Genomic DNA, 24,001 nt, shown 5'->3' on the forward strand with positions numbered 1-24,001 from the left:
GCTTATTGAGAGTAACTGTTACGCTTTAGTGTAGAATATAATAGGCATGACTGTAAAGAGGCATTGGCTTAGAAGTAAGCACTTTTCTTGTGTTATTTTCAAAAAATTCTGGGGTATGGCAGTGCTACTACTTGCATTGCATTGAATTGAATCCCACAAGAGCAAATAGGATTTGTCACCACTCACCAGCAAGACACGTACAGCAACAACATACACATGATACGTCTGAGTCACATAGACCGAGCACTGATGGCTGGTGAAACAAGCACAACTCATCCATAAGCCAATGGATTCAATAAAATAGGTTTCCCCCTGCTGGTAAAGGGACCATTACAATGTTCTCAAGCCATTTGAAGAGCAGATAACCCTTGTCTTCTCTGCAGACCCAGGCATAATTTCTGTTATCCACATTCACTTCTTAGTTTCTATATGGTTGTGAGTTGACAGTGGCTTCTGCTCTTTAAACTCATGTAAACACTAATGTGGTGGTGGAAAAAAAGGCCCTAATAAAGATTTCATGATACAGCCACTCTCTTCCCCACAATCTATTTATTTAGACACGGGTGTTGACACATCCACAGCTCAGTGACGGAAATCATCTCCCCCCATCCCCCCACCGCAACACCACTAGTTCTCTGTAGAGGTGTAATAGATCTGTGAAGTCAGTACACTGTGGGCCTGTTTGTGGAGGCTCACATGCCAGGTTCATGGGCTAGGGGATGGGGGATGGGGGATGGGGGGATGGGGTGAGGTGAGGTGCACCACAAGGGGGGCATGCCTGTGGGCTAGTGACAGGACAGAACAGACCCGGGCAGCAAAGAAATGACAGTCACAGAGACTACACTGTAACAGAAAACTGTAAATGATATGGTAATTTGGGGTATTATCAACAGTAAAATACTCCGAAATGTTTTACTGCAGCATACTGTAAATTATGGTGCATTGTGGGAAAATGTTGTGGGTGGGAAAATAATTGCTGTGTTTTGAATGGTACTGTAATTCCACCCCACAGAGTACCGTACCGTACCTTTGGAGCGCCAAAAAACGTTTGACCAAAAGTGGGTGCATGGTATTGTTGTTTCTGGCACATTAACATATTTTGAGGCATGCCTTGTAAGAGGCTATATTTGTTGTACCCGTGAGTGAGAATGCTCTACCAATTTAACTCCTATGTTGTTATAGTGCCCCATCAATTTGTGTAGGGGACAGATTGAAGTGGCAGTAATTAAACCTTAAATGGTTGAGCATAATGCCATGTCCTTTTGGTCTGTTTTGCCCTGTAGTCACTGCCAGATTGGAAACCTTTGTTAAGGCCTCTAGAAGTGCAAGTGATATCAAACACCAAATATTAATTAATATGCTGTAATGTGTAAACCCTTTACCTAGCAGCCAACCTGCTTGCACCAATCCTTTGTAATTACAGTAAAATACTGTGAAATACAAACCTTTCCCCTCAATGAATTTCATTCATCCATTAATTAATTCCGGTTACAGTAGAATTGACTTTTTTTTTACAGTATAATACAGTAAATGTTACAGTATTGTAACTGTGTGTCGTTACACAGTACTTGCTTTGATACCGTATTTATATTACAGTAGGTGTACTGTAATATTAAATACAGAATTGTACTTGCCACCAAGCTGCCTGTAAGCTACTGTCTGTAGCTCCCAACAACAAGCGACAGTCAGTGCCAGCTGCGTGTTGGAGGGGTGGCGTCTGCTGCGTCACAGAGTAGAGAAAACTGCTCACTCGCTCATGCACGTGTGTGTACCTGGATGTGTTCCTCGCTCATGCACGTGTGTGTACCTGGATGTGTTCCTCGTGATTGATCACACACTAAAGAGGAATCATGTTCCCTGTAATGCTCCTTAATCTGCTCACAGAGAAGTGCTCTATCTCTCTGCTCAGCTGCAAAATAGATGATAGGATAAAATGATGACTATGTTTTTTAGAGAAATAAGTGAGAAAGTGTGAAGGAATGTATATGGGGGTATTTCATTGGTTCTATGCCTTTTCATAAAACGATATATACTTATGTTTAATTTTTACAGATGGCTTCAACCCTCTCATGCAGTTATTTCTGTGTACAGAATTAGGCCCAAGTGGATAGCTTCAAAGTTTACAGAAAATCTCAGCAGTTACTAGACCACTTATAGCTATCGACTTCTCTTAACCAGGCATTGTAATTCTCAGGCCGTAAGACCTCCTTAATGTCACTGCTAAGTGTAGACTCCCTAGTGGATCACATTGATATTTCGAGGTTTGTGGCTTACTCCAGCAACATGCTTGAACCCCTTCCAATGTTCCTACCATCTTATAAAATGGAAAAAATATATGTTCCTTTGTGCTTAACTGAGATTAGGTGAGAATATTTTTATCCCAAGGTTGTACTCACTGACTGTGGGGTTTGTTGTGTTTAATTTTTCTCAGTGGCTTCTCTGACAGTCTGATTCAGGACATTATCTACAGCTACCTGGTGTTGCCCAACCGCATCACTATCCCACTGGTGGGGGATGTAGAACTGGCTCAGCTACGTTTCCCTATGCCAAAGGTACTGCAGCCTTTCACCTGTCATACATCATTATCATATCTAATCATACATCATCATCATATTTCACACACTAATTAAAGGATCACTTTACTCAAAAAAACATATTTTAGTATTTTGTTTAGTATTTTGGCATGCACATTTTTGGGGACTATATAAACAATGGACTATTGAACAAAACACTAAAAGGTAGACTAATATCAAGATGAAACCATATTCCAAGACATTGGTTGTGTAGATCCAGCTATATGCCTTCACCCCAAATTAATGGAAAAGATAAGCATTGTCTAATTTCCTTGTTTTCCTGGTTTCCATTCATTTGGAGGAGAGGCATATAGATGGATCCACACAACCGATGTTGTGGGACGTGGTTTCATCTTGACTACTTTAGAGGTTTAGACTACAATTAGACTACTTTAGAGGTTTGAAATCATCTGACAAACTTTTATTTGAAAGTGCAATGTCCATTTAAGGTTTAGCTGTGTCCTATTTTAAAGTGTCCCTGTGCTGTGTGTGTCACCAGGGAGTCCTGAGGATTCACTTCCTGGAGGCTCAGGACCTGGAAGGGAAGGATACATTCCTGGGTGGCCTAATCAAGGGGAAGTCTGACCCCTACGGCGTCCTCCATATTGGCAACCAGCTCTTCCAGAGCAAGACCGTCAAAGAGAGCCTGCACCCCAAATGGAACGAAGTTTACGAGGTAAACGAAATAAACTGAAAATGAACTCTTCCAATGGCACATATGGTTATATCATACAGTAACTTCCCCAGGGGCAGAAACATCAATAATATCTGCCCCTCTGTGCTAACTACCCCAGAGACAGCAACATAGGGTATATGTAGAACCAGATACAACTTACATGCATACAGTTCCTTCGGAAAGTATTCAGACCCCTTGACTTTTTCCACATTTTGTTAGGTTACAGCCTTATTCTAAAATTGATTAAATTGTTTTTTTCCCCTCATCAATCTACACACAATACCCCATAATGATAAAGCAAAACAATGTTTTTAGAAATGTTTGCTAATTTATTAAAAATATAAATCTATAAAAATATTACATTTACATAAGTATTCAGACCCTTTACTCAGTACTTTGTTGAAGCACCTTTGGCAGCAATTACAGCCTCAAGTCTTCTTGGGTATGACGCTACAAGCTTGGTACACCTGCATTTGGAGAGTTTCTCCCATTCTTCTCTGCAGATCATCTCAAGCTCTATCAGGTTGGATAGGGAGCGTTGCTGCACAGCTATTTTCAGATCTCTCCAGAGGGTTCGATCGGATTCAAGTCCAGGCTCTGGCTAGGCCACTCAAGGACATTCAGAGACTTGTCCCGAAGCCACTCATGCATTGTCTTGGCTGTGTGCTTAGGGTCGTTGTCCTGTTGGAAGGTGAACCTTCATCCCAGTCTGAGGTCCTGAGTGCTCTGGAGCAGGTTTTCATCAAGGATCTCTCTGTACTTTGTTCCGTTCATCTTTGCCTCGATCCTGACTAGTCTCCCAGTCCCTGCCGCTGAAAAACACCCCCACAGCATGATGCTTCCACCACCATGCTTCACCGTAGGGATGGTGCCAGGTTTCCTCCAGACGTGAAGCTTGGCATTCAGGCCAAAGAGTTCAATCTTGGTTTCATCAGACCAAAGAATCTTGTTTCTCATGGTTTGAGAGTCTTTGGGTGCCTTTTGGCAAACCGCAAGCGGGCTGTCATGTGCCTTTTACTGAGGAGTGGCTTCCGTCTGGCCACTCTACCATAAAGGCCTGATTGGTGGAGTGCTGCAGAGATGGTTTTCCATCTGGAAGGTTCTCCCATCTCCACAGAGGAACTCTAGAGCTCTGTCAGAGTGACCATCGGGTTCTTGGTCACCTCCCTGACCACGGCCCTTCTCCCCCGATTGCTCAGTTTGGCTGGGCAGCCAGCTCTAGTTAGAGTCTTGGTGGTTCCAAACTTCTTCCATTTAAGAATGATGGAGGCCACTGTGTTCTTTGGGACCTTCAATGTTGGAGAAATGTTTTGGTACCCTTTCCCAGATATGTGCCTCGACACAATCCTATCTCGGAGCTCTACGGACAATTCCTTCGACCTCATGGCTTGGTTTTTGCTCTGACATGCACTGTCAACTGTGGGACCTTATATAGTCAGGTGTGCGCCTTTCCAAATCATGTCCAATCAATTGAATTTACCACAGGTGGACTCCAATCAAGTTGTAGAAACATCTCAAGGATGATCAATGGAAACAGGATGCACCTGTGCTCAATTTCGGGTCTCATAGCAAGTAAATCAAGTATTAATACATTTGCAAACATTTCTAAAAACATGTTTTCGCTTTGTCATTATCGGGTATTGTGTATGATTGCTGATGATTTTTATTTATTTAATCGATTGTAGAGTAAGGCTGTAACGTAACAAAATGTGGAAAAAGTCAAGGGGTCTGAATACTTTCCGAAGGCACTGTATTTCCAACAGTCCAATATTTCCTCTTATGTTTGGCTCTCATGCAGTTTTACCCACCATGTCATGTTTTACCAGCCCTTTGGCTGTATTCAATGTGACCTGCTGTATCTGAGATTGGAGATGAATTGACATAAGTCCTTTCCAGGCCCTGGTATATGAGCACTCAGGCCAACACCTGGAGATTGAGTTGTTTGATGAGGACCCAGACAAAGATGATTTCCTGGGGAGGTGAGCTTGTCACGAGTTACTAAGCCAGAACCCAGAAGCAGACCAGGACAAGGTAAGTTGAAACGAAGGTGAGTGTTTATTTACAAATTCAAGAGTGATGCTGAATCATCCAGGGAACAGAGCGGGCGGCGTTGATTAGTTGTTAGGGGTGTAGTGGTTGATCCAATCATGGCTCGGCAGCCGCCGACCACCAGGCAGAGGTTGGATGAAGGTTCCGGACGAGTGACTGCAGATGGAACAAAACGGAGGTAAGTAAACAACAAACCAACAAGGTGCAAAACAACAAAACTAACGCTAGACGCTCTAAGACTGATACTCTGATAAACCTACTGTTCATGGCTAACGATCCGGCAGGGAATGGATGTTAGGCCAGAGCCTAAGAAGGGTGATGATCAGGACCAGGTGTGCAGATTGCTGATGGGATGCAGGTGCGGAAATCAAGAGAGCTCCCCGGAGCGTTCCAGAACCCTCGGGAAACTGGAGATCCCGAGCAGAAAAAACTAGTCCACAGACAGGACCCGACTCAGACTGCCGGGATCGTTACAGTACCCCCCTCCGACGAACGCCACCGGGCGGACTCCCCGGAGCGCCAGGATGGAGGCGGTAGAAGTCACGGATGAGGTCAGCATCTAGGATCTGTCGCCGCGGAATCCAACTCCTCTCCTCAGGACCATACCCCTCCCAGTCCACGAGATACTGGAAACCCCGGCCCCGCCGTCTGGAATCCATGATGCGTCGCACCGTGTAGGCAGGACCACCTCCGATCATCCGAGGAGGAGGAGGAGGAGGCGGAGGAGGCAACAGAGGACTGAGGAGAACAGGCTTGAGGCAGGAGACATGAAAGGTGGGATGGACTCTGAGCGTCCTCGGGAGTTTGAGTCGAACTGCCACCGGATTGATCACCTTCTCCACCACAAACGGACCAATGAACTTCGGCAACAACTTCCTAGACTCAGTCCGTAAAGGAAGATCCCGTGTGGCCAACCAGACCCTATCTCCGATGGTGTAGGTGGGAGCGGGGATCCGCGACGATTCGCCTGGAGCTGATACCGGTCCGAAACTCTAAGGAGTGCCTTTCTGGCCCGATGCCAGGTCCGGTGGCAACGACGAATATGGGCCTGAACAGAAGGCACTGAGAGCTCCTTCTCCTGAGAAGGGAACAAGGGAGGTTGGTAGCCATACAGGCACTGGAAGGGAGACATCCCAGTGGCAGATGTAGGGAGAGTATTGTGGGCATACTCAACCCAAGGCAACTGAGAGACCCAGGAGGTGGGGTTGGAAGAGGCCAGGCAGCGTAGCGTGGATTCCATCTTCTGGTTAGCTCTCTCCGCCTGACCATTAGATTGGGGGTGAAAACCAGATGTGAGACTGACTGTAGCTCCAATGGCCAAACAGAAGGACTTCCAGACAGCAGAGGTAAACTGAGGGCCACGGTCGGAAACGATATCACTGGGCAACCCGTGGACCCTGAAAACCTCCCTAACCAGGATCTCGGACGTCTCCGAGGCAGAGGGAAGCTTGGCAATTGGCACAAAGTGGGCGAACTTGCTGAATCTGTCCACGATAGTCAGAACGACCGTGTTCCCCTCAGAAGCGGGCAACCCAGTGACAAAGTCCAGGGCCAGATGCGACCATGGTCGGCCGGGGAATAGGAAGGGGGTGAAGTAGTCCAGAGCTGGGCCGATTGGTACTCTTATTCTGCGCACACACTGGACAGGCAGCAACATAACCCCGAGTATCCTCGGCCATGGCAGGCCACCAAAAACGTCTGCGAAGAAACGCCATCGTCCGAGCCACGCCAGGGTGACAAGCCATCTTGCTGGCGTGGGACCATTTGAGGACCGCAGGACGAACCGACTCAGGCACAAACAACCGACCGGGTGGACCGTTACCGGGACCGGGCTGCGTCCGAGGAGCCGCCATCACCTCCTCCTCAATCCTCCACCTAACAGCTCCCACGACGCAGTTCCGGGGGAGAATTGTCTCGGTCTTGGACCCACCCTCCTCCGTCTTGGAGAACATCCGAGACAAGGCGTCCGCCTTGCCGTTCTTAGATCCAGGTCGGAACGTCAGGGAAAAATTGAATCGTCCGAAAAAACAACGACCACCTGGCCTGGCCCGGGAGTTGAGACGTCTAGCCGATTGCACGTAAGCAAGATTCTTGTGGTCAGTCCAGACAATAAACGGTTGCTCCGCCCCCTCCAACCAGTGGCGCCACTCCTCCAAGGCAAGTTTCACCGCGAGAAGCTCCCGGTTACCCACATCGTAATTCCTCTCCGCAGGCGAAAGGCGACGAGAGTAGTAGGCGCAGGGATGGAGTTTACTGTCCGTGGAGCATCGCTGCGACAGGATGGCGCCAACTCCCACATCAGACGCGTCCACTTCAACGACGAACTGACGGGCCGTGTCCGGTTGAGAGAGAATCGGTGCGTTGGTGAATCGCCTCTTCAAATCCAGAACGCTCGATCCGCCTCCGGATTCCACTTGAAGCTCCTGATACTGGAAGTCAAGGCAGTTAACGGAGCGGCCACACGGCTGTAATCCCGGATGAATCTGCGGTAGAAATTCGCAAACCCCAAAAATCTCTGGAGCTGCAATCTCGTACCGGGCTGGGCCCATTCCAGAACCGCTCTAACCTTCTCCTGGTCCATCCCAATCTCTCCCCTGGAGATGATGTACCCGAGAAAGGATGTCGTGTGGGCGTGAAACTCGCACTTCTCGGCCTTCACGAACAGGCGATTCTCCAACAATCGCTGCAGAACCTGCCGGACATGCTGGACGTGGTCGGAAGGTTCCTTCGAGAAGATCAGAATGTCATCCAGGTAAACAAACACAAAGAGACCGATCATATCTCTCAGGACGTCGTTCACCATACTCTGGAATACCGCTGGAGCATTGGTCAGTCCAAACGGCATCACCTGATACTCAAGTGACCCATCGGTGTATTGAAACCCGTCAACCACTCGTCTCCCTCTCTGATCCGGACCATGTGATACGCATTGCGTAGGTCTAGCTTGGTGAACACCGTAGCACCCTGTAAGGAGTCGAAGGCAGAACTCATCAAGGGCAGGGGATACTTGTTCTTGACCGTGATGTCATTCAACCCCCGATAATCAATACACGGTCGAAGAGAGCCATCCTTCTTACCCACAAAGAAGAATCCTGCCCCCAGGGGGTGATGACGAGGGACGAACGAGACCAGCAGCTAGGGACTCCTTGATGTAGGTCTCCAAAGCCTCACGTTCAGGTCGGGAGATACTGTATAACCTTCCCTTGGGGTAGACAGCTCCAGGGAACAGGTTGATGGCACAATCATATGGTCGGTGGGGAGGGAGTGACAGAGCCTTCTGCTTACTGAACACTTCCCCAAATCGTGATATGTCTCGGGAACCAGGGACAAATCTGGGGGTTTAGCCTCAATCACCTGACTGGGAACCGAATGGGGACAGGCAGTCTTGAGACAGTTAGCATGACAATCAAGGCTCCAACTCGTTACCTTGCCCGTCACCCAATCGAACGTGGGATTGTGTTCCTTCAGCCAGGGGTATCCAAGGACCAGAGGAACATGGGAAGACGGCAGAATGAAGAATGAAATCATCTCCGAATGATTCCCCGACAACAGCATCTTAACCGGTTCCGTCCTCATCGTGATACGTGCCAGACTACTGCCGTTCAGAGTGGTCGCTTCAATGGCTTCCGGCAATTGCTCCTTGGAAAGCCCCAGCTGTTCCACCAACTCGGCATCAAGAAAGCTTCCATCGGCACCTGAATCGATAAAAGCGTTAATCGCTAAGCTCTGATTCCTGTTCACAAGGGTAGCCGGGAAACGGGGTCTGACAGAGGTACTGAGAGGTTGAAACTGGCTCGCTAAAAGTCCTCCCAACTTTAGCGAGCCGGGCAGTTTGACGACCGCCGGGAACAAGTGGAGATGTAATGTCCCGAGCTACCACAGTAGAGGCAGCAGTTGGTCTTACGTCTATGTTGACGCTCCTCCTTGGTTAACCCGTGCCGCCCCACTTGCATGGGTTCAGAATCGGGAGAGAGGACCTCTCCACTAATCCTTTGTGGTGGAGAATGATCGACGTGTTCTGGTCCACCACCCGACCCGACTGGGAACTGAGAAGCTGATCGATTGGACGGACCCCATTGCTTCTCCCTCCTTCGCTCTCGGACTCGATTATCCACCCGAATAGACAAGGCTACCAAGCTGTCCAGGTCACTAGGCTCCGGATAGGAGATCAGCTCATCCTTGAGCTGCTCCGACAGACCCTGGTAAAAGGCCGCTTGCAGAGACTCCTCATTCCACCCACTCTCCACAGCCAACGTCTTGAACTCGATCACGAAGTCGGCCACGCTGCGAGTTCCTTGGTGAAGCGAAAACAGGCGCCTAGCTGCGTCCCTCCCTCGGACGGAATGGTCGAAGAGCTTCCTCATCTCGGCCGTGAACCCCTGGTATGAAGCCATGCAGGGGTCTTGTCGTTCCCAAACGGCTGAAGCCCACTCCAGCGCTCGACCACGCAGCAACTCAATCACAAAGGCTATCCTAGCCTTGTCTGTGGCATAAGAGTAGGGCTGTAGATCGAACACTAACCCACACTGCATAAGGAAAGAACGGCATCTTCCCAGCTCCCCCTCATATTTATCCGGCGTCGGAACCTTGGGCTCACGGAAGGACACCGCTCCAGACGCGGCAGGCGAGATGGGTGAAACCCGGTAGTGGATCCTCCACCGGAAACTTGCGCTGGTTCTGGACCTCCGTCAGACCGGTAGAAAGGTTCCGAACTGCCAACGCGATCTCCTGTAGCTCCGTGCTATGATGGCCCAACATCTTCTCCTGATGGGTAATGGCATGGCGAACAGAGTCCAGGTCCGCTGGGTTCATTACTGGCCGGATCGTTCTGTCACGAGTTACTAAGCCAGAACCCAGAAGCAGACCAGGACAAGGTAAGTTGAAACGAAGGTGAGTGTTTATTTACAAATTCAAGAGTGATGCTGAATCATCCAGGGAACAGAGCGGGCGGCGTTGATTAGTTGTTAGGGGTGTAGTGGTTGATCCAATCATGGCTCGGCAGCCGCCGACCACCAGGCAGAGGTTGGATGAAGGTTCCGGACGAGTGACTGCAGATGGAACAAAACGGAGGTAAGTAAACAACAAACCAACAAGGTGCAAAACAACAAAACTAACGCTAGACGCTCTAAGACTGATACTCTGATAAACCTACTGTTCATGGCTAACGATCCGGCAGGGAATGGATGTTAGGCCAGAGCCTAAGAAGGGTGATGATCAGGACCAGGTGTGCAGATTGCTGATGGGATGCAGGTGCGGAAATCAAGAGAGCTCCCCGGAGCGTTCCAGAACCCTCGGGAAACTGGAGATCCCGAGCAGAAAAACTAGTCCACAGACAGGACCCGACTCAGACTGCCGGGATCGTTACAGAGCTCATGTCCTTTTCTTATTACCCCATGGTCAAAAAGCTTAATATTCTTCTGCATTGTGAGTTATCGTACCCAATATCAAACAAATGATATTATAATAGCCACAGCAGTCCATTTAACTCTAGCCTGAAAATATGTCACAAATTTAGCTCTGGTCCCGAGCCTTCATTGTCAGCAAGCTGCACATAACGCCCTGGAGCAGAGCTATCGCAGTCTTAGCATCCATCTTCTCACCACAAAACCTTACTCCTATATGTCGAAGTGAAGGGTGACCCCTTATAAGAGAGAAGAGACTAATTTAAGTATCTTTGATGTATTAAGTATCTGTGATCAGTCACATTAGGAGTTGGACTAAAGCCCTGGTTCTTGGGCCTCATCCCAAGGGGAGGCTGATTTGTTTTGTCTGGCTCTATTGCTGCTATAGCATAGCACCCAACAGGGTCCTGTCTGTGTCCCAAATGGCACCCTATTCAAATATAATTGTATTTGTCACATGCGCCGAATACACCTTACAGTGAAATGCTTACTTACAAGCCCTTTGCCATTTGATTAGCTGTTCAGGATTCTTATGGCTTTGGGGTAGAAGCTGTTAAGATGCCTTTTGGACCTAGACTTGGTGCTCCGGTACCGCTTGCCGTGCGGTAGCAGAGAGAACAGTCTATTACTAGGGTGGCTGGAGTCTTTGACCATTTTTTGGTCCTTCCTCTGACACCGCCTGGTATAGAGGTCCTGAATGGCAGGAAGCTTGGCCCCAGTGATGTACTGGGCCGTATGCACTACCCTCTGTAGTGCCTTGTGGTCGGAGGCTAAGCAGTTGTCAGACCAGGCAGTGATGCAACCAGTCAGGATGCTCTCAATGGTGCAGCTGTATAACTTTTTGAGGATCTGAGGACGCATGCCAAATCTTTTCAGTTTCCTGAGGGGGAATAGGCATTGTCGTGCCCTCTTCACGACTGTCTTGGTGTGTTTGGACCATGATAGTTTGTTGGTGATGTGGACACCAAGGAGCTTCTGTTGTGATTAATCAGGGTGTTTACTTAATCCCCCCCTACTGATTTCTTATCCAATCTTTGTGTCTTCGATTGCAGCCTGATGATCGATATGAAAGAGCTTCACAAAGAGCAGAAGGTAGATGAGGTAAATCTGACATCTTTTTTTCATCTTCAAATAAAATAAAAACATGAACTTGGCTTTAGTTCAGCACTTCGATAGAGATTTATTTGCCGTAGTATATTATCTGTCTGTGTTCATTTGAAGATAGTGTGATGTCATCCATGAGAATTGTACACTATGCATGGGCGGGAAGCTATAACCTTTATTGTGTGATTCACTCACTACTTTACTCTGTTGAGATGTGGTGTATGTCCCAAATTGCACGTTATTCCCTTTATAATGCAATACATTCGATATGGGCCCTGGTCAAAAGTAGTGCACTATAAAGGGAATAGGGTATCATTTGGGATGCAGCCTTGAACAACCTGTCGTTCTAGTGGTTTGACCTGGAAGAAGTCTCCACGGGGAAACTACACATGAAACTGGAGTGGCTCTCTCTGCTCTCCACCCCTGACAAGATGGACCAGGTGCAGTATCACAAACCCTTCTCTTTTCAATGTTGATACTTACTTACCCCCTCCCCAAATCATCTGATCATTCAATACCTTGTATAAAGACATCTTACTAGGAGGGTAGCTTGGACACCTTGTCCGCATCCCAAATGGAACGCTATTTCCTAATTACTGTAGTGCGCTACTTTTGACCAGGGCCCATGGTGGGATGCAGCCCTTAGCTTAGCCTCTCTTTCAGTCTTGTTACTGCCAGATCGGTGTTGATTAATTAAGTAACACGTGAATTACAAGGCTTCTCACTTCTCCTAGTCTCAGTAGTGACCTCCCCGTCTCTCCTGTCCAATCAGGTTTTGAGGAACGTGCGAGCTGACAGATGCCTGGCCAATGATGGACTCTCATCTGCTCTGCTGGTGGTGTACTTGGACTCAGCCAAGAACCTGCCGGTGAATAGAGCTGGGTGACAGGAATTTACAGTTAAAGGTTGAAGGAGTGCTCTGGTGGTAGAGTGAAACAGATTGCTAAATTATTGAATGTGAGGCATCTTTAGACTGCTGCAGGTGAAAGCACATTGCACGGCAGTTGATTACATTTTAGTCATTTAGCAGACGCTCTTATCCAGAGCAACTTACAGGAGCAATTAGGGTTAAGTGTCTTGCTCAAGGGCACATCGACAGATTTTTCACCTAGTTGGCTCGGGGATTAGAACCAGCAACCTTTCGGTTACTGGCACAACGCTCTTAACCACTAAGCTACCTGTACATGATAGCATTTACTTCAGAATTATTGCATATTGTCCCATGCTATACACATGAACATGGGCGGTGTGTTCAATAGGGCGATATGGGCGACGCACTGCCAAACGGGAAAAGGAAGGGATTTTTTTTCTAATCAATTATATCACGGCAACAGTAGTTCAGTGTTCACGTCTGATCTGCCAGCCACTAAATGTCCAATCAGGCTAAAGTCGTGCTTCAAATGTCCCGCCCGTTTTGGGGCGATTTCAGTCAGGTTGAAAATCGCCCAGAAGTCTCTCATAGCCTCTAATGTAAAATATTTTTTTTTCAAATTTCTGAGCTTTCAATACAATCTCTATGGGTGTCTGAGGGCTTGCACTTACGCGCTTTCGTCATACGTAACGTAACGTAACCATGAACGTAACTAAGAAACTACTCTTTCACCCTGAAGGCGGCACGGCAGACAGCAACGCTTGGACAGCGACTGGTGTAACCGACATGCACCATCTTTCAGAAAAGATTAAGAAAAATGAGCTGTCAAAGACCCACATTGATAGCTGTTTGAGATTGTCTGCTTTGGGGAGAGTGAATATTGCCACTCAACTGGATGAGGGATACAGGGTAGCTGTCCGCCGCCACAACGATGAGGTTAGCAACAGCAGAGTCGTGAACACTGTCTACGAGAATCGAGACGACCTCATAGAATGTTTTGAAGCCATCCGGACGGGTTCATTGGGTTCATTTGACCAGCCCACCGTACCAAAAGCTACAGAAGAAGGACATCGATGTTGTCTTTATCAAACGTGCCCTCGACAGCTTCGCAAGCAGTGTGCAGGCCATAAGGTAAGATAAAGATTAAACAATATCATTCGATCTTTCTCAAAGCAGAGCTTTATTTGAAAATGTATGCATGAAAGGAGACTGCATTTGTGTTTGAAATTACATTATTCTCATTATATATGGCCAGTGGTGTAATCTATCTTATTTTATATACTATGTGTACTGTACAGTGGTGCTCATAAGTGTATGAACACATTCTAAAGCTGACTAAAAAGAGGAATAAAAAAATAAAAAAATCATCTTTTGGAAATTGATCTTAATGACTTAATTAAAAAAGTTGGAAAATCCAACCTTTAAGGACACCAATTTTCTTTTCTTTTTTATTCCTCTTTTTAGTCAACTTTAGCATGGGATCATAAGCTTATGAGCACCACTGTATACTGTGCTGAACATCCAGGCTATGTGAGACACAAAGGCTAACTTAAACACTAAAGACTTTATGCATCCCTGCCCATTTTAAGTGGAACTGAAGTATTTGTACTATACATGGATACATTGCATATACCTGTGCATCACATAGACAACAATACTGTACAAAGCCAACAAACACATTGGTCTGTTTGCCTTCAGGGACTCCTCTCAACAGCAGCTGCAAGAAGCAACAGGAGCCAAAAGACCCAGAACAGCTTTGAGAGAAGAGGAGAAGCAGAGGCTGTCTGAAGAGGTCTGCAACACCATCCTGGATCACACCAAAGAAAGGTTATCTTTCTCTGGCCACCTTGTGAGTGCTACCTTACTGCAAGCAGACATGTTTGAAAGGTACTGCCATTAAAAAAAATAAAAAATCTGTTCATGTTCATTTTTACAAATCTATACAATTGGCCAGAATATGGTTGTTCATATTTACAAATCTATACAATTGGCCAGAATATGGTTGTTCATTTTTACAAAGCCATACATATTGTTTATGCAGTGTTGAGGAATGTGAAAGAACACCCTTGATTATTTTTACTGTGATAACTTATTTTGCTTTTGTAAGCCAACACTTTTGAGATCAGTCAATAAATGCTTCTGGTATTGACTTATATGCCGCCCCTGTCTTCATGTTGTTGCTGGACATATCTTTTAAAAAATGTGTGTAGGTCACCTAAATCATCAGAAAAATTGCCCCCCCCCGAGAATTTTTTCAGGAGCCGCCACTGCACATGAATGTACATTTTTTACAAAGGTAGGCCCTATAGCATGTTGTGAATAAGGATACAGAAAATAATGTAATATATTTCTACTTTCTGGACATATTCTACTCCACCCAAGGGAGCTATTGTGAATCATGCCAAATTGAACTTGAAAAGAATGTTCAGAAATATTGTTAACCCAGTTTAACAAGCATTTTCAGTACACATTTCCAGGTGTAGTTCAGTCAACATGTCATAGTTTACTGTTCTCACCTCAATCCTGTCTCTCTGGTCGTCCACATGCACAACACACCTTTAACATGACGTGAGCACCTCAATGGCTTCATTTGTGTGTTTGTTGAAACTTCTGTTTTTCTCCTTCTTCAACACACTCTTTCACCTTTGAACGTTGACCTTAACCAACAGATCAATATCAGCCCAAGACAGTCAACTCCTAAATGAGCCAGGCAGCGTCTTTAGCCTCTTTAGCATCTAAGCCATACTTTATTTACCTTCTTCTCTCCCTGTTCTTTCCTATAAAGAGCGTCTTCACAGGGAGCTTTGGGTGCGGAAACCTAAAAGAGAGGAGAGCATCTGGCCTAGTATTTTGTGAGAGCAATACCTCAATGTATAGAACCTTATTTGTGAGTCATCCGGTACTCTGCATCCTAGAGTTAGCATTAGCAGTGTGTGGTGGGGTTGAACAGTAACACACTAGCTCTGGTGCAGGGCGTCGTTCGGATCCGCACTCACTATCACACAGTCGAACAATGCCCTGGACCAGAGCTAAGTAACAGACCTGCTGCAGTGAGTCTTGTGCCATAAAGCATGTTGATTGACTCTGCTGCATGGTTGCAAATCCTAATAATATTTTTATACAGTAATTTCCCATACCCGGTGGATCATGAATATTTATCATATTGACTAAATAATAATTCCAATAACACCAAGGTGCAGGCAGGCAAAATATGGTTTCCAAAGAACTATTGATTTCAAGGTGTCAGGGTTTTTTGATTGAGGGCACTATTTGTGGCGCATCACTTCAAGGATGCGTTGACGCCTGTCGTTTGCGCTCAGTCTAAACAGAGGTGACAGGCAAGGATAATGTTGCTTTTAGTGTCTGTTCAGTGGACCATTAGGTCTAAGTAAGGGAATATTGAAATACTGTCAGATCTCTTATTAGCTCGATCTAAACAACATCCCTAATCACAAGTTCCTCCAAGCACCTCATCCTATAGCTTCTCCCAAAAAGAAAGGATATTTTCATTCTCTTCTTTTCAGCTTTTCTTTTATACTGCCTTCTATTCATTCATTATAACGTCCCCATTGTTACCTATTGTACATAGATAGATGTTATTCATATGTTGGACATTCCTCTCCCTATATTTATTGGCTGTCTCCTTTCATTTGTTCATTTTCCATTCTCTATGGGTTGTTGTTGTTCCCATACTACTTAATACAACCTAACCTAGCTCTGATCCAGGGCGTTGTTCGGCTGCGCTCTCATTAAGAGAGTGCTACCGAACGACGTCCTGGACCAGAGCTAAACCTAACCATACTCAATCCCCCATCCCACTAACGCTGGGTCTGATTTTCTCCCCGTCTCCCCTTTTTGTATAAAAGAGCAACCTGTTTAATTTCAACCATGACGTGTTGAAGCAAGCCTCTGTCTTTAAGTCCCTGAAGGTAAAGTAAGAAAGTGGGAGGATGCATGCCATGCACAGATAGCACGCATAGACGGCTTATGTGTTCTCAGTCTGTGCCCTTCCTTACTTTGTGCCATCCAAATTTACTTTGATTATTATGATCATTTATGGTGCTACTTATCCGTAAATGCATTGTTTATTCATTGTGAGTCATTGTTTATTCTTGCTTGGAGATTGATGATCACTCTGTCTATGTCTATGCCACAAGCATCACTTTATAGCTTTTAATTTACTACACACAATGAGAACTGGATTTTCACATACCTACACCTGTTGCACACCTGCTCTGTAGTTGTACAAACCAGGGGCCGTATGGATCAAGCATCTCAGGATCAGGTCCACCCTGTCAAGTGATCTTATTCATTGTGATCTAAAAGGCAAAATCCTAAGTCTGAACTCCTCTGAGATACTTGATACATATCTATGGCCCCAGATGTTTAATGACATGCACTATAACGTGTAAAATCAAAGCTCCAAATATGTTCATTTGGTGGATGAAGAAAGAGGGAGAGGTAGAACTAGAGAGGGAGGATAAATCCAAACCTCACTCACCTGGTTCCTATATTTCAATGTTTGTGCATTGAAATGGAACCCTCTACACATTTTAATGTAGAGCTTGGGCTAATTCAATAATTCGTCCTGAATGTAGATCTGCATTTGACCAATCCTTTTGTCCTCTGACTAAACACCAATTCTGGCATGTGATAGTTTGGGGTTGTGTCTTTCTCAGGCTGTTTCATAAACCTATATTCTATATATATATACAGTGGGGAGAACAAGTATTTGATACACTGCCGATTTTGCAGGTTTTCCTACTTACAAAGCATGTAGAGGTCTGTAATTTTTTATCATAGGTACACTTCAACTGTGAGAGACAGAATCTAAAACAAAAATCCAGAAAATCACATTGTATGATTTTTAAGTAATTAATTTGCATTTTATTGCATGACATAAGTATTTGATACATCAGAAAAGCAGAACTTAATATTTGGTACAGAAACCTTTGTTTGCAATTACAGAGATCATACATTTCCTGTAGGTCTTGACCAGGTTTGCACACACTGCAGCAGGGATTTTGGCCCACTCCTCCATACAGACCTTCTCCAGATCCTTCAGGTTTCGGGGCTGTCGCTGGACAATACAGACTTTCAGCTCCCTCCAAAGATTTTCTATTGGGTTCAGGTCTGGAGACTGGCTAGGCCACTCCAGGACCTTGAGATGCTTCTTACGGAGCCACTCCTTAGTTGCTCTGGCTGTGTGTTTCGGGTCGTTGTCATGCTGGAAGACCCAGCCACGACCCATCTTCAATGCTCTTACTGATGGAAGGAGGTTGTTGGCCAAGATCTCGCGATACATGGCCCCATCCATCCTCCCCTCAATACGGTGCAGTCGTCCTGTCCCCTTTGCAGAAAAGCATCCCCAAAGAATGATGTTTCCACCTCCATGCTTCACGGTTGGGATGGTGTTCTTGGGGTTGTACTCATCCTTCTTCTTCCTCCAAACACGGCGAGTAGAGTTTAGACCAAAAAGCTCTATTTTTCTCTCATCAGACCACATGACCTTCTCCCATTCCTCCTCTGGATCATCCAGATGGTCATTGGCAAACTTCAGACGGGCCTGGACATGTGCTGGCTTGAGCAGGGGGACCTTGCGTGCGTTGCAGGATTTTAATCCATGACGGCGTAGTGTGTTACTAATGGTTTTCTTTCAGACTGTGGTCCCAGCTCTCTTCAGGTCATTGACCAGGTCCTGCCGTGTAGTTCTGGGCTGATCCCTCACCTTCCTCATGATCATTGATGCCCCACGAGGTGAGATCTTGCATGGAGCCCCAGACTGAGGGTGATTGACCGTCATCTTGAACTTCTTCCATTTCCTAATAATTGCGCCAACAGTTGTTGCCTTCTCACCAAGCTGCTTGCCTATTGTCCTGTAGCCCATCCCAGCCTTGTGCAGGTCTACAATTCTATCCCTGATGTCCTTACACAGCTCTCTGGTCTTGGCCATTGTGGAGAGGTTGGAGTCTGTTTGATTGAGTGTGTGGACAGGTGTTTTTTATACAGGTAACGAGTTCAAACAGGTGCAGTTAATACAGGTAATGAGTGGAGAACAGGAGGGCTTCTTAAAGAAAAACGAACAGTTCTGTGAGAGCCAGAATTCTTACTGGTTGGTAGGTGATCAAATACTTATGTCATGCAATAAAATGCAAATTAATTACTTAAAGATCATACAATGTGATTTTCTGGATTTTTTTTTTTAGATTCCGTCTCTCACAGTTGAAGTGTACCTATAATAAAAATTACAGACCTCTACATGCTTTGTAAGTAGGAAAACCTGCAAAATCGGCAGTGTATCAAATACTTGTTCTCCCCACTGATATATATATATATATATATATATATATATATATATATATTAGGCTAAAGCAATCTCCAGGAGGTAGGGATGCACTTTAGTCTGGTAACTTTAGACTCATACATTGGATGTCTCCCAAATGGCACCCTATTCCCTATATAGTGCATTACTTTTGACCCGAGCCTACGGTATGGGCCCTCGTCAAAAGTAGTGCACTACACAAGGAATATGATGCCATTTGGAACACAGACATTGTTATATGTACATGGTATCTATTATAAACCGGTTGCCAACAGTGAGAGTTATTGGGTTTCAAAGCTGAGAATGAGCTTGAAATTAGAATGAAGAATGTGGTCTAACTAAGACCAAGGTTGACTGTTTCCTAGCTACTGTGCATTGTCCAAAAAGCCCTCTCTGCCAAAGTGTACTAAATAAGGAATAGAGAACGATTTGGGATGCAGCCTAATTTATATTCTCATTTATCTGAGGATAGACACTCTGACCCATTTTGTCACTGATTTCAGTGTGTTTCTACTGTATAATATTTGTGTTACTACAATAAGCTTAAGATCAACAGTGTTTTCAGTGTGGGTTTTTGTCTTAGTAACACTCATTCAGAGCCACTCTTTTCCTGGTCATCTCTCACAGTCCGGCAAGAAAATGAGCAGTGAACCAAGTTCTTACGTTCATTTCACAGTTGGGAACAAATCATTTGAGAGTAAGGTAAGAAACTACAGTGGGCATGGTTTCTGTAGATAATTGTAAATGATCATTCTAAACATCATATTTCACTCCTGTTCTCATGTTGATTCTATTATTTTCTATTACAGCATATTCTATTCTAAATGTGTTTTCTTCAGATCCGCTATAAGACCAATGAGCCCATGTGGGAGGAAGCGTTCTCCTTCCTCGTCCATAACCCCAGGAGGCAGGAGCTGGAAGTGGAGGTACTGCACACTGCACACTTTACATACATGTTTCATCATACCACAACTGGTAGGTGATCTATTTGTATACATGTATTTTTGATGTTTTTGCTTGGGTCAAACATTGAGTTTACAATAAGTGTATGTGAATTATAAGATATCTGATGTTAACCCTTTGTTGGCTTGCCTGTCTATGTCCAGGTGAAGGACGACAAGCACAAGCGCACCCTGGGTAATCTTACAGTCCCCTTGAGTGGTCTGTTGCTGGAAGAGGACATGATGTTCACTCAGCAGTTTTCCCTGAGGAACTCTGGACCCAGCTCCACACTCAAACTGAAGTTGGCACTCAAGGTAAGGATATACAGTGTCTCAAATGGCACCCTATTCCCTATGTAATGCACTACTGTACTTTTGACCAGGGCCCATGGTGCTCTACATTGTAGGGAATAGGGTGCCATTTGTGACACACCCATAATAGACCTGCTGTCTATTTTCTAAAGTTACTGATTGTAGTGTGTAAAGAAATCGTCCTATTACAATGTACAGTATAGCACTGTGCTCTGCTCTTCTGTGTCTCAGGTTCTGTGTCTGGAGAAGCAGACGAGTGCATCGGACCAGCCCTCCTCTGTCCAGGTGAGGAAAGCCAGCGTGGTCAACCCCACCGTCCCCTCCCAGAGACTCTCCACATCGGAGTCACCTCTTCTCCCAGCCACCACCTCTCCACCACCGCCCATGGAGGCCTCCACCCACACCCTCCATGGCAGAGAGGAGCCGTACGGAGGCAGCCCCATCAGGAGCACCTCCATCAGGAGCACCTCCAACCTGAACACCACCATATCCAGCTCCCAGAAACATCTGCCCCACAAGGACTCCATGGCCAGTCTGGCCTCAGGCATCTCCCTGCCCTTCGCCACCCTAGAGCTGCAGCAGAGGCTCAGGCAGCTGCAGAAGTAAATCACACCCACACGCACACAATCACTATCATGAGGTAAGGTAAATGTAATCCCAAATCTGTGCTGTGTTGTGTTTTCAGTGGGTCTGCCCCTAGTCCGTACCCCATGGGGGAGATTCAACTGACTGTCCGCCACAGCTCCCAGAGGAACAAGCTCATCGTGGTGGTGCATGCTTGTCGGTCAGTCAGTGGCCTCACATAACACACTAGACCAGTCACATACAGTACAGGCCAGTTTCCTGGACACAGATTAAAGCCTAGTCCTGGACTAAAAAACATGCTCATTGGTGATTCTCCATCGAAAGAGCCAGGACTAAGCTTAATGTGTGTCCAGGAAACCTCCCGCTGTGTTCATCTTAAATACCACAAGTTCAGGACATACTCTGTTCAGATTTCAATGTGCCTGATGGATCCCATGCACATTTTGCCCTCAGAAATCTCATTGCATTCACTAAGGATGGATCAGATCCTTTCATTCAGATTTACCTGCTCCCTGACAAGAGCCGGACAGGCCGGAGGAAGACCAGCACCATAAAGAAAACCCTGAACCCTGTGTATGATCAAACGTGAGTTCTGACTGACTGTCACTGTAGGCCACAACCATAGAATTACATATAGGATTTATAAGTAATAGTAGTACATTGGATCTCTATGGCCACCTACTACATTATGCAACCAATTCACAACCATCAAAATAATTCACAAAATCATCCATTGGATTCATTCATTACCCAATATCACTACAGTAGGAAATCCTCACTCAGAAATAGAAAAAGGAGAATCCTACAGTGTGTGTTTTGTTCGTCTGCAGGTTTGAGTTTAGTGTGTCCATGGTGGAGCTGCACAGGAGAACTCTGGACATCGCTGTGAAGAATAGAGGAAGCATACTGTCCAAACACAGAGGACTCCTCGGGAAGGTAGTGTCTCCTCACAAAAGATAGGATATGTCCCAAATGGCACCCTATTCCCTATGAAGTGCACTACTTTTGACCAGATCCCTATGAGCCCTGGTCAAAAGTAGTGCTCTATATTGGGAATAGGGTGCCATTTGCAACACAGATATAGCCAGTTGCACTTGAAAAAAAAAAGGAGCATGATGAATGTTATCTGATTGTTGTTGACTCTAGCAATGCTACTTTACTTATTATAGGTGATGGTGGATTTGAGTGGTGAGGATATATCCAAGGGCTGGACGCAATGGTAAGATGCTCCTTTAACCAATTTGTGTTGTCAGCTCTGTGCTGTATTTGTGTTAACATTTGATACAAATTTTATTTGGTTCAATAAACTAGGTTGTTTGTTGTTCATTCTATGGTTGCATCTTCGGGTGTGAGAAAATTGCTATAGAAATCCTATGTATGTATTATATTTGTTAGTCATATTTTAGTTTTAAGCCATTGCCATTTGTTGCCCCACTGGTGTCTTGTAGGTATGATCTCACTGAAGATGGCAGCCGCAAAACAGTCCAGGCATAGAGAGGTAGAGAGGGACACAGGAAGACCTCACCTCCATCATCATAAACACACATCCTGCTGTTTCAACCCTAGTGACATTCAATTCAAAAAAGCTTTATTGGCATGACAACAATCACATTTGTATTGCCAATTGACATTCATAGAAACACACATCACTCTGCTTTCATATAGTGTTATCACTAATCAAAGGGCACATCACTTTCATTTTCTTACTTTTTTTCATTTAATTTGTGTGTTTATCATGTTGACGCATGTAGAGATACAACTTGAAGTTTGCTGTAACATGCTGTTCCTGCCCTATTGAAAGATGTCAAAGTTTCACAAAATTGTGCTGTTAAAAGCAAAACGTTTATCAGAAGATTTAGGTTAATGTGTGAAAAAGCACATTTACTGCCTTGTTTTCTAAGTTGTTCAGTGTTTATATATGCATAACTGGCCTAAAATTGACTAATTAGGATTTGCAGGGTTTTCAATGTTAGTTGTTACTATTGAAGGAAATTACGTTGAAATCCTATTTATATTTTCTTTGACATTGAATGGACTCCATATCTATTGATGATGTGACCGTAATTCTAACCAAAGGGAGAGATATGACAACTATGGTAGTTACAAGCTGTGAACAAGGATGACCAGTTCATTTGTTTAATATATTTTTTTGTCATACAGTGTTATTTGGTCTTTGTTTACTTCCATATGTTTTATTCATGCTAACGGTAATGAATTACTCCTACAGAGATCGAAAGTCCTACCACTGGATTCACATCTAAAAAGGATGAAATTATTGTTCAGTATATTCTATACCATATATTTTGAAGGATCCAGTGCAATATAGAATTATGTTCAGATGAAGGGGTATATGTCAGGTTGGGGATATGTTCTGCTCTGGTGTACAGGAATAGTATATCTAAACAGATAAGAGTTTGAGTTTGGTTATCGTAATAATCATTTGTAAATGAATAGAGGACAATATATGAATTGTCTCTTACACCAGATGCGTTATGCTATATTTTTTTGCAACATTGTGGGAAGTTTTGTTTTTATTTGTCGAATGATGACAGATGGTGCCTCCTGTACGTAGAGCCATGCAATGAATACTGTTTTAACTTGAAACACTTTCATATAATGCGTTACAAACATCTTAAATACTCTGTCAGTTATCTTTCCTGTGCCTTATTAACATTAAACACCTTCACACTAACAAATGTATATGAAACATTTTGGCATCAAGTTCAGTTTTCACATTTGGAATAAGTATATTCATGGTTTGTTTTGAATAATAAAGAGTTGTTTCTCTTTCACTGAAAAAAGTATCATGTTGTTGTTGTTGTTGTGTGTGTAATGACTTGACTTCCCTGTGAAAAGTTGCCTAGTCCTAAATTCATTGTTTGCCTTTGTGTGTTGTTTCTTTGTCCGAGAGAGCTTACTGTATGTATATCCTTGTTTTGCTGTACACAGCGCCATCTAGTGGTTTCTCAGGCGCAACTTTAGTTGAGATGTTCTTTTAATTTATGATTTACTATAGTGTTACTTTAGCATTTAAAATTAACCAGTACAAATGAGAGTGTGTGTGTGTTTGACTGCCCCAGTTATTTTCCTGTGTTTTATATATGAGGTTGAATTAAAACGGTGAAATTGTCAAAATGATGATCATACCTTTTAGTGTAAGAGCTGT

General features: G+C 44.8%; 1 protein-coding gene across 3 annotated transcripts in view; it reads left to right on the forward strand.

The window, feature by feature from the left end:
* The window catches only part of LOC121549986 (extended synaptotagmin-2-A), a 40,248-nt gene extending 16,618 nt beyond the window's left edge, over window positions 1-23,630 (forward strand). The window contains exons 8-23 of one of the 3 annotated variants that reach the window (XM_041862027.2): window positions 2,432-2,552; window positions 3,073-3,249; window positions 5,146-5,228; window positions 11,753-11,801; window positions 12,155-12,244; window positions 12,577-12,672; window positions 16,542-16,604; window positions 19,625-19,699; window positions 19,837-19,923; window positions 20,104-20,253; window positions 20,482-20,852; window positions 20,936-21,034; window positions 21,289-21,420; window positions 21,666-21,771; window positions 22,005-22,054; window positions 22,284-23,630. In XM_041862027.2, coding sequence (XP_041717961.2) covers window positions 2,432-2,552; window positions 3,073-3,249; window positions 5,146-5,228; window positions 11,753-11,801; window positions 12,155-12,244; window positions 12,577-12,672; window positions 16,542-16,604; window positions 19,625-19,699; window positions 19,837-19,923; window positions 20,104-20,253; window positions 20,482-20,852; window positions 20,936-21,034; window positions 21,289-21,420; window positions 21,666-21,771; window positions 22,005-22,054; window positions 22,284-22,329 — 1,795 coding nt within the window. In that variant the 3' untranslated portion in view covers window positions 22,330-23,630. Of the gene's footprint in view, window positions 1-2,431; window positions 2,553-3,072; window positions 3,250-5,145; window positions 5,229-11,752; window positions 11,802-12,154; window positions 12,245-12,576; window positions 12,673-15,460; window positions 15,563-16,541; window positions 16,605-19,624; window positions 19,700-19,836; window positions 19,924-20,103; window positions 20,254-20,481; window positions 20,853-20,935; window positions 21,035-21,288; window positions 21,421-21,665; window positions 21,772-22,004; window positions 22,055-22,283 lie in introns of all 3 variants that reach the window. The other 2 variants (XM_041862029.2, XM_041862028.2) reach the window with 2 other exon arrangements.
* The last annotated feature ends 371 nt before the right edge of the window (window positions 23,631-24,001 follow it).

Source organism: Coregonus clupeaformis, chromosome 34 (assembly GCF_020615455.1).
Source record: "Coregonus clupeaformis isolate EN_2021a chromosome 34, ASM2061545v1, whole genome shotgun sequence".
Taxonomy (NCBI): Eukaryota; Metazoa; Chordata; class Actinopteri; order Salmoniformes; family Salmonidae; genus Coregonus; species Coregonus clupeaformis.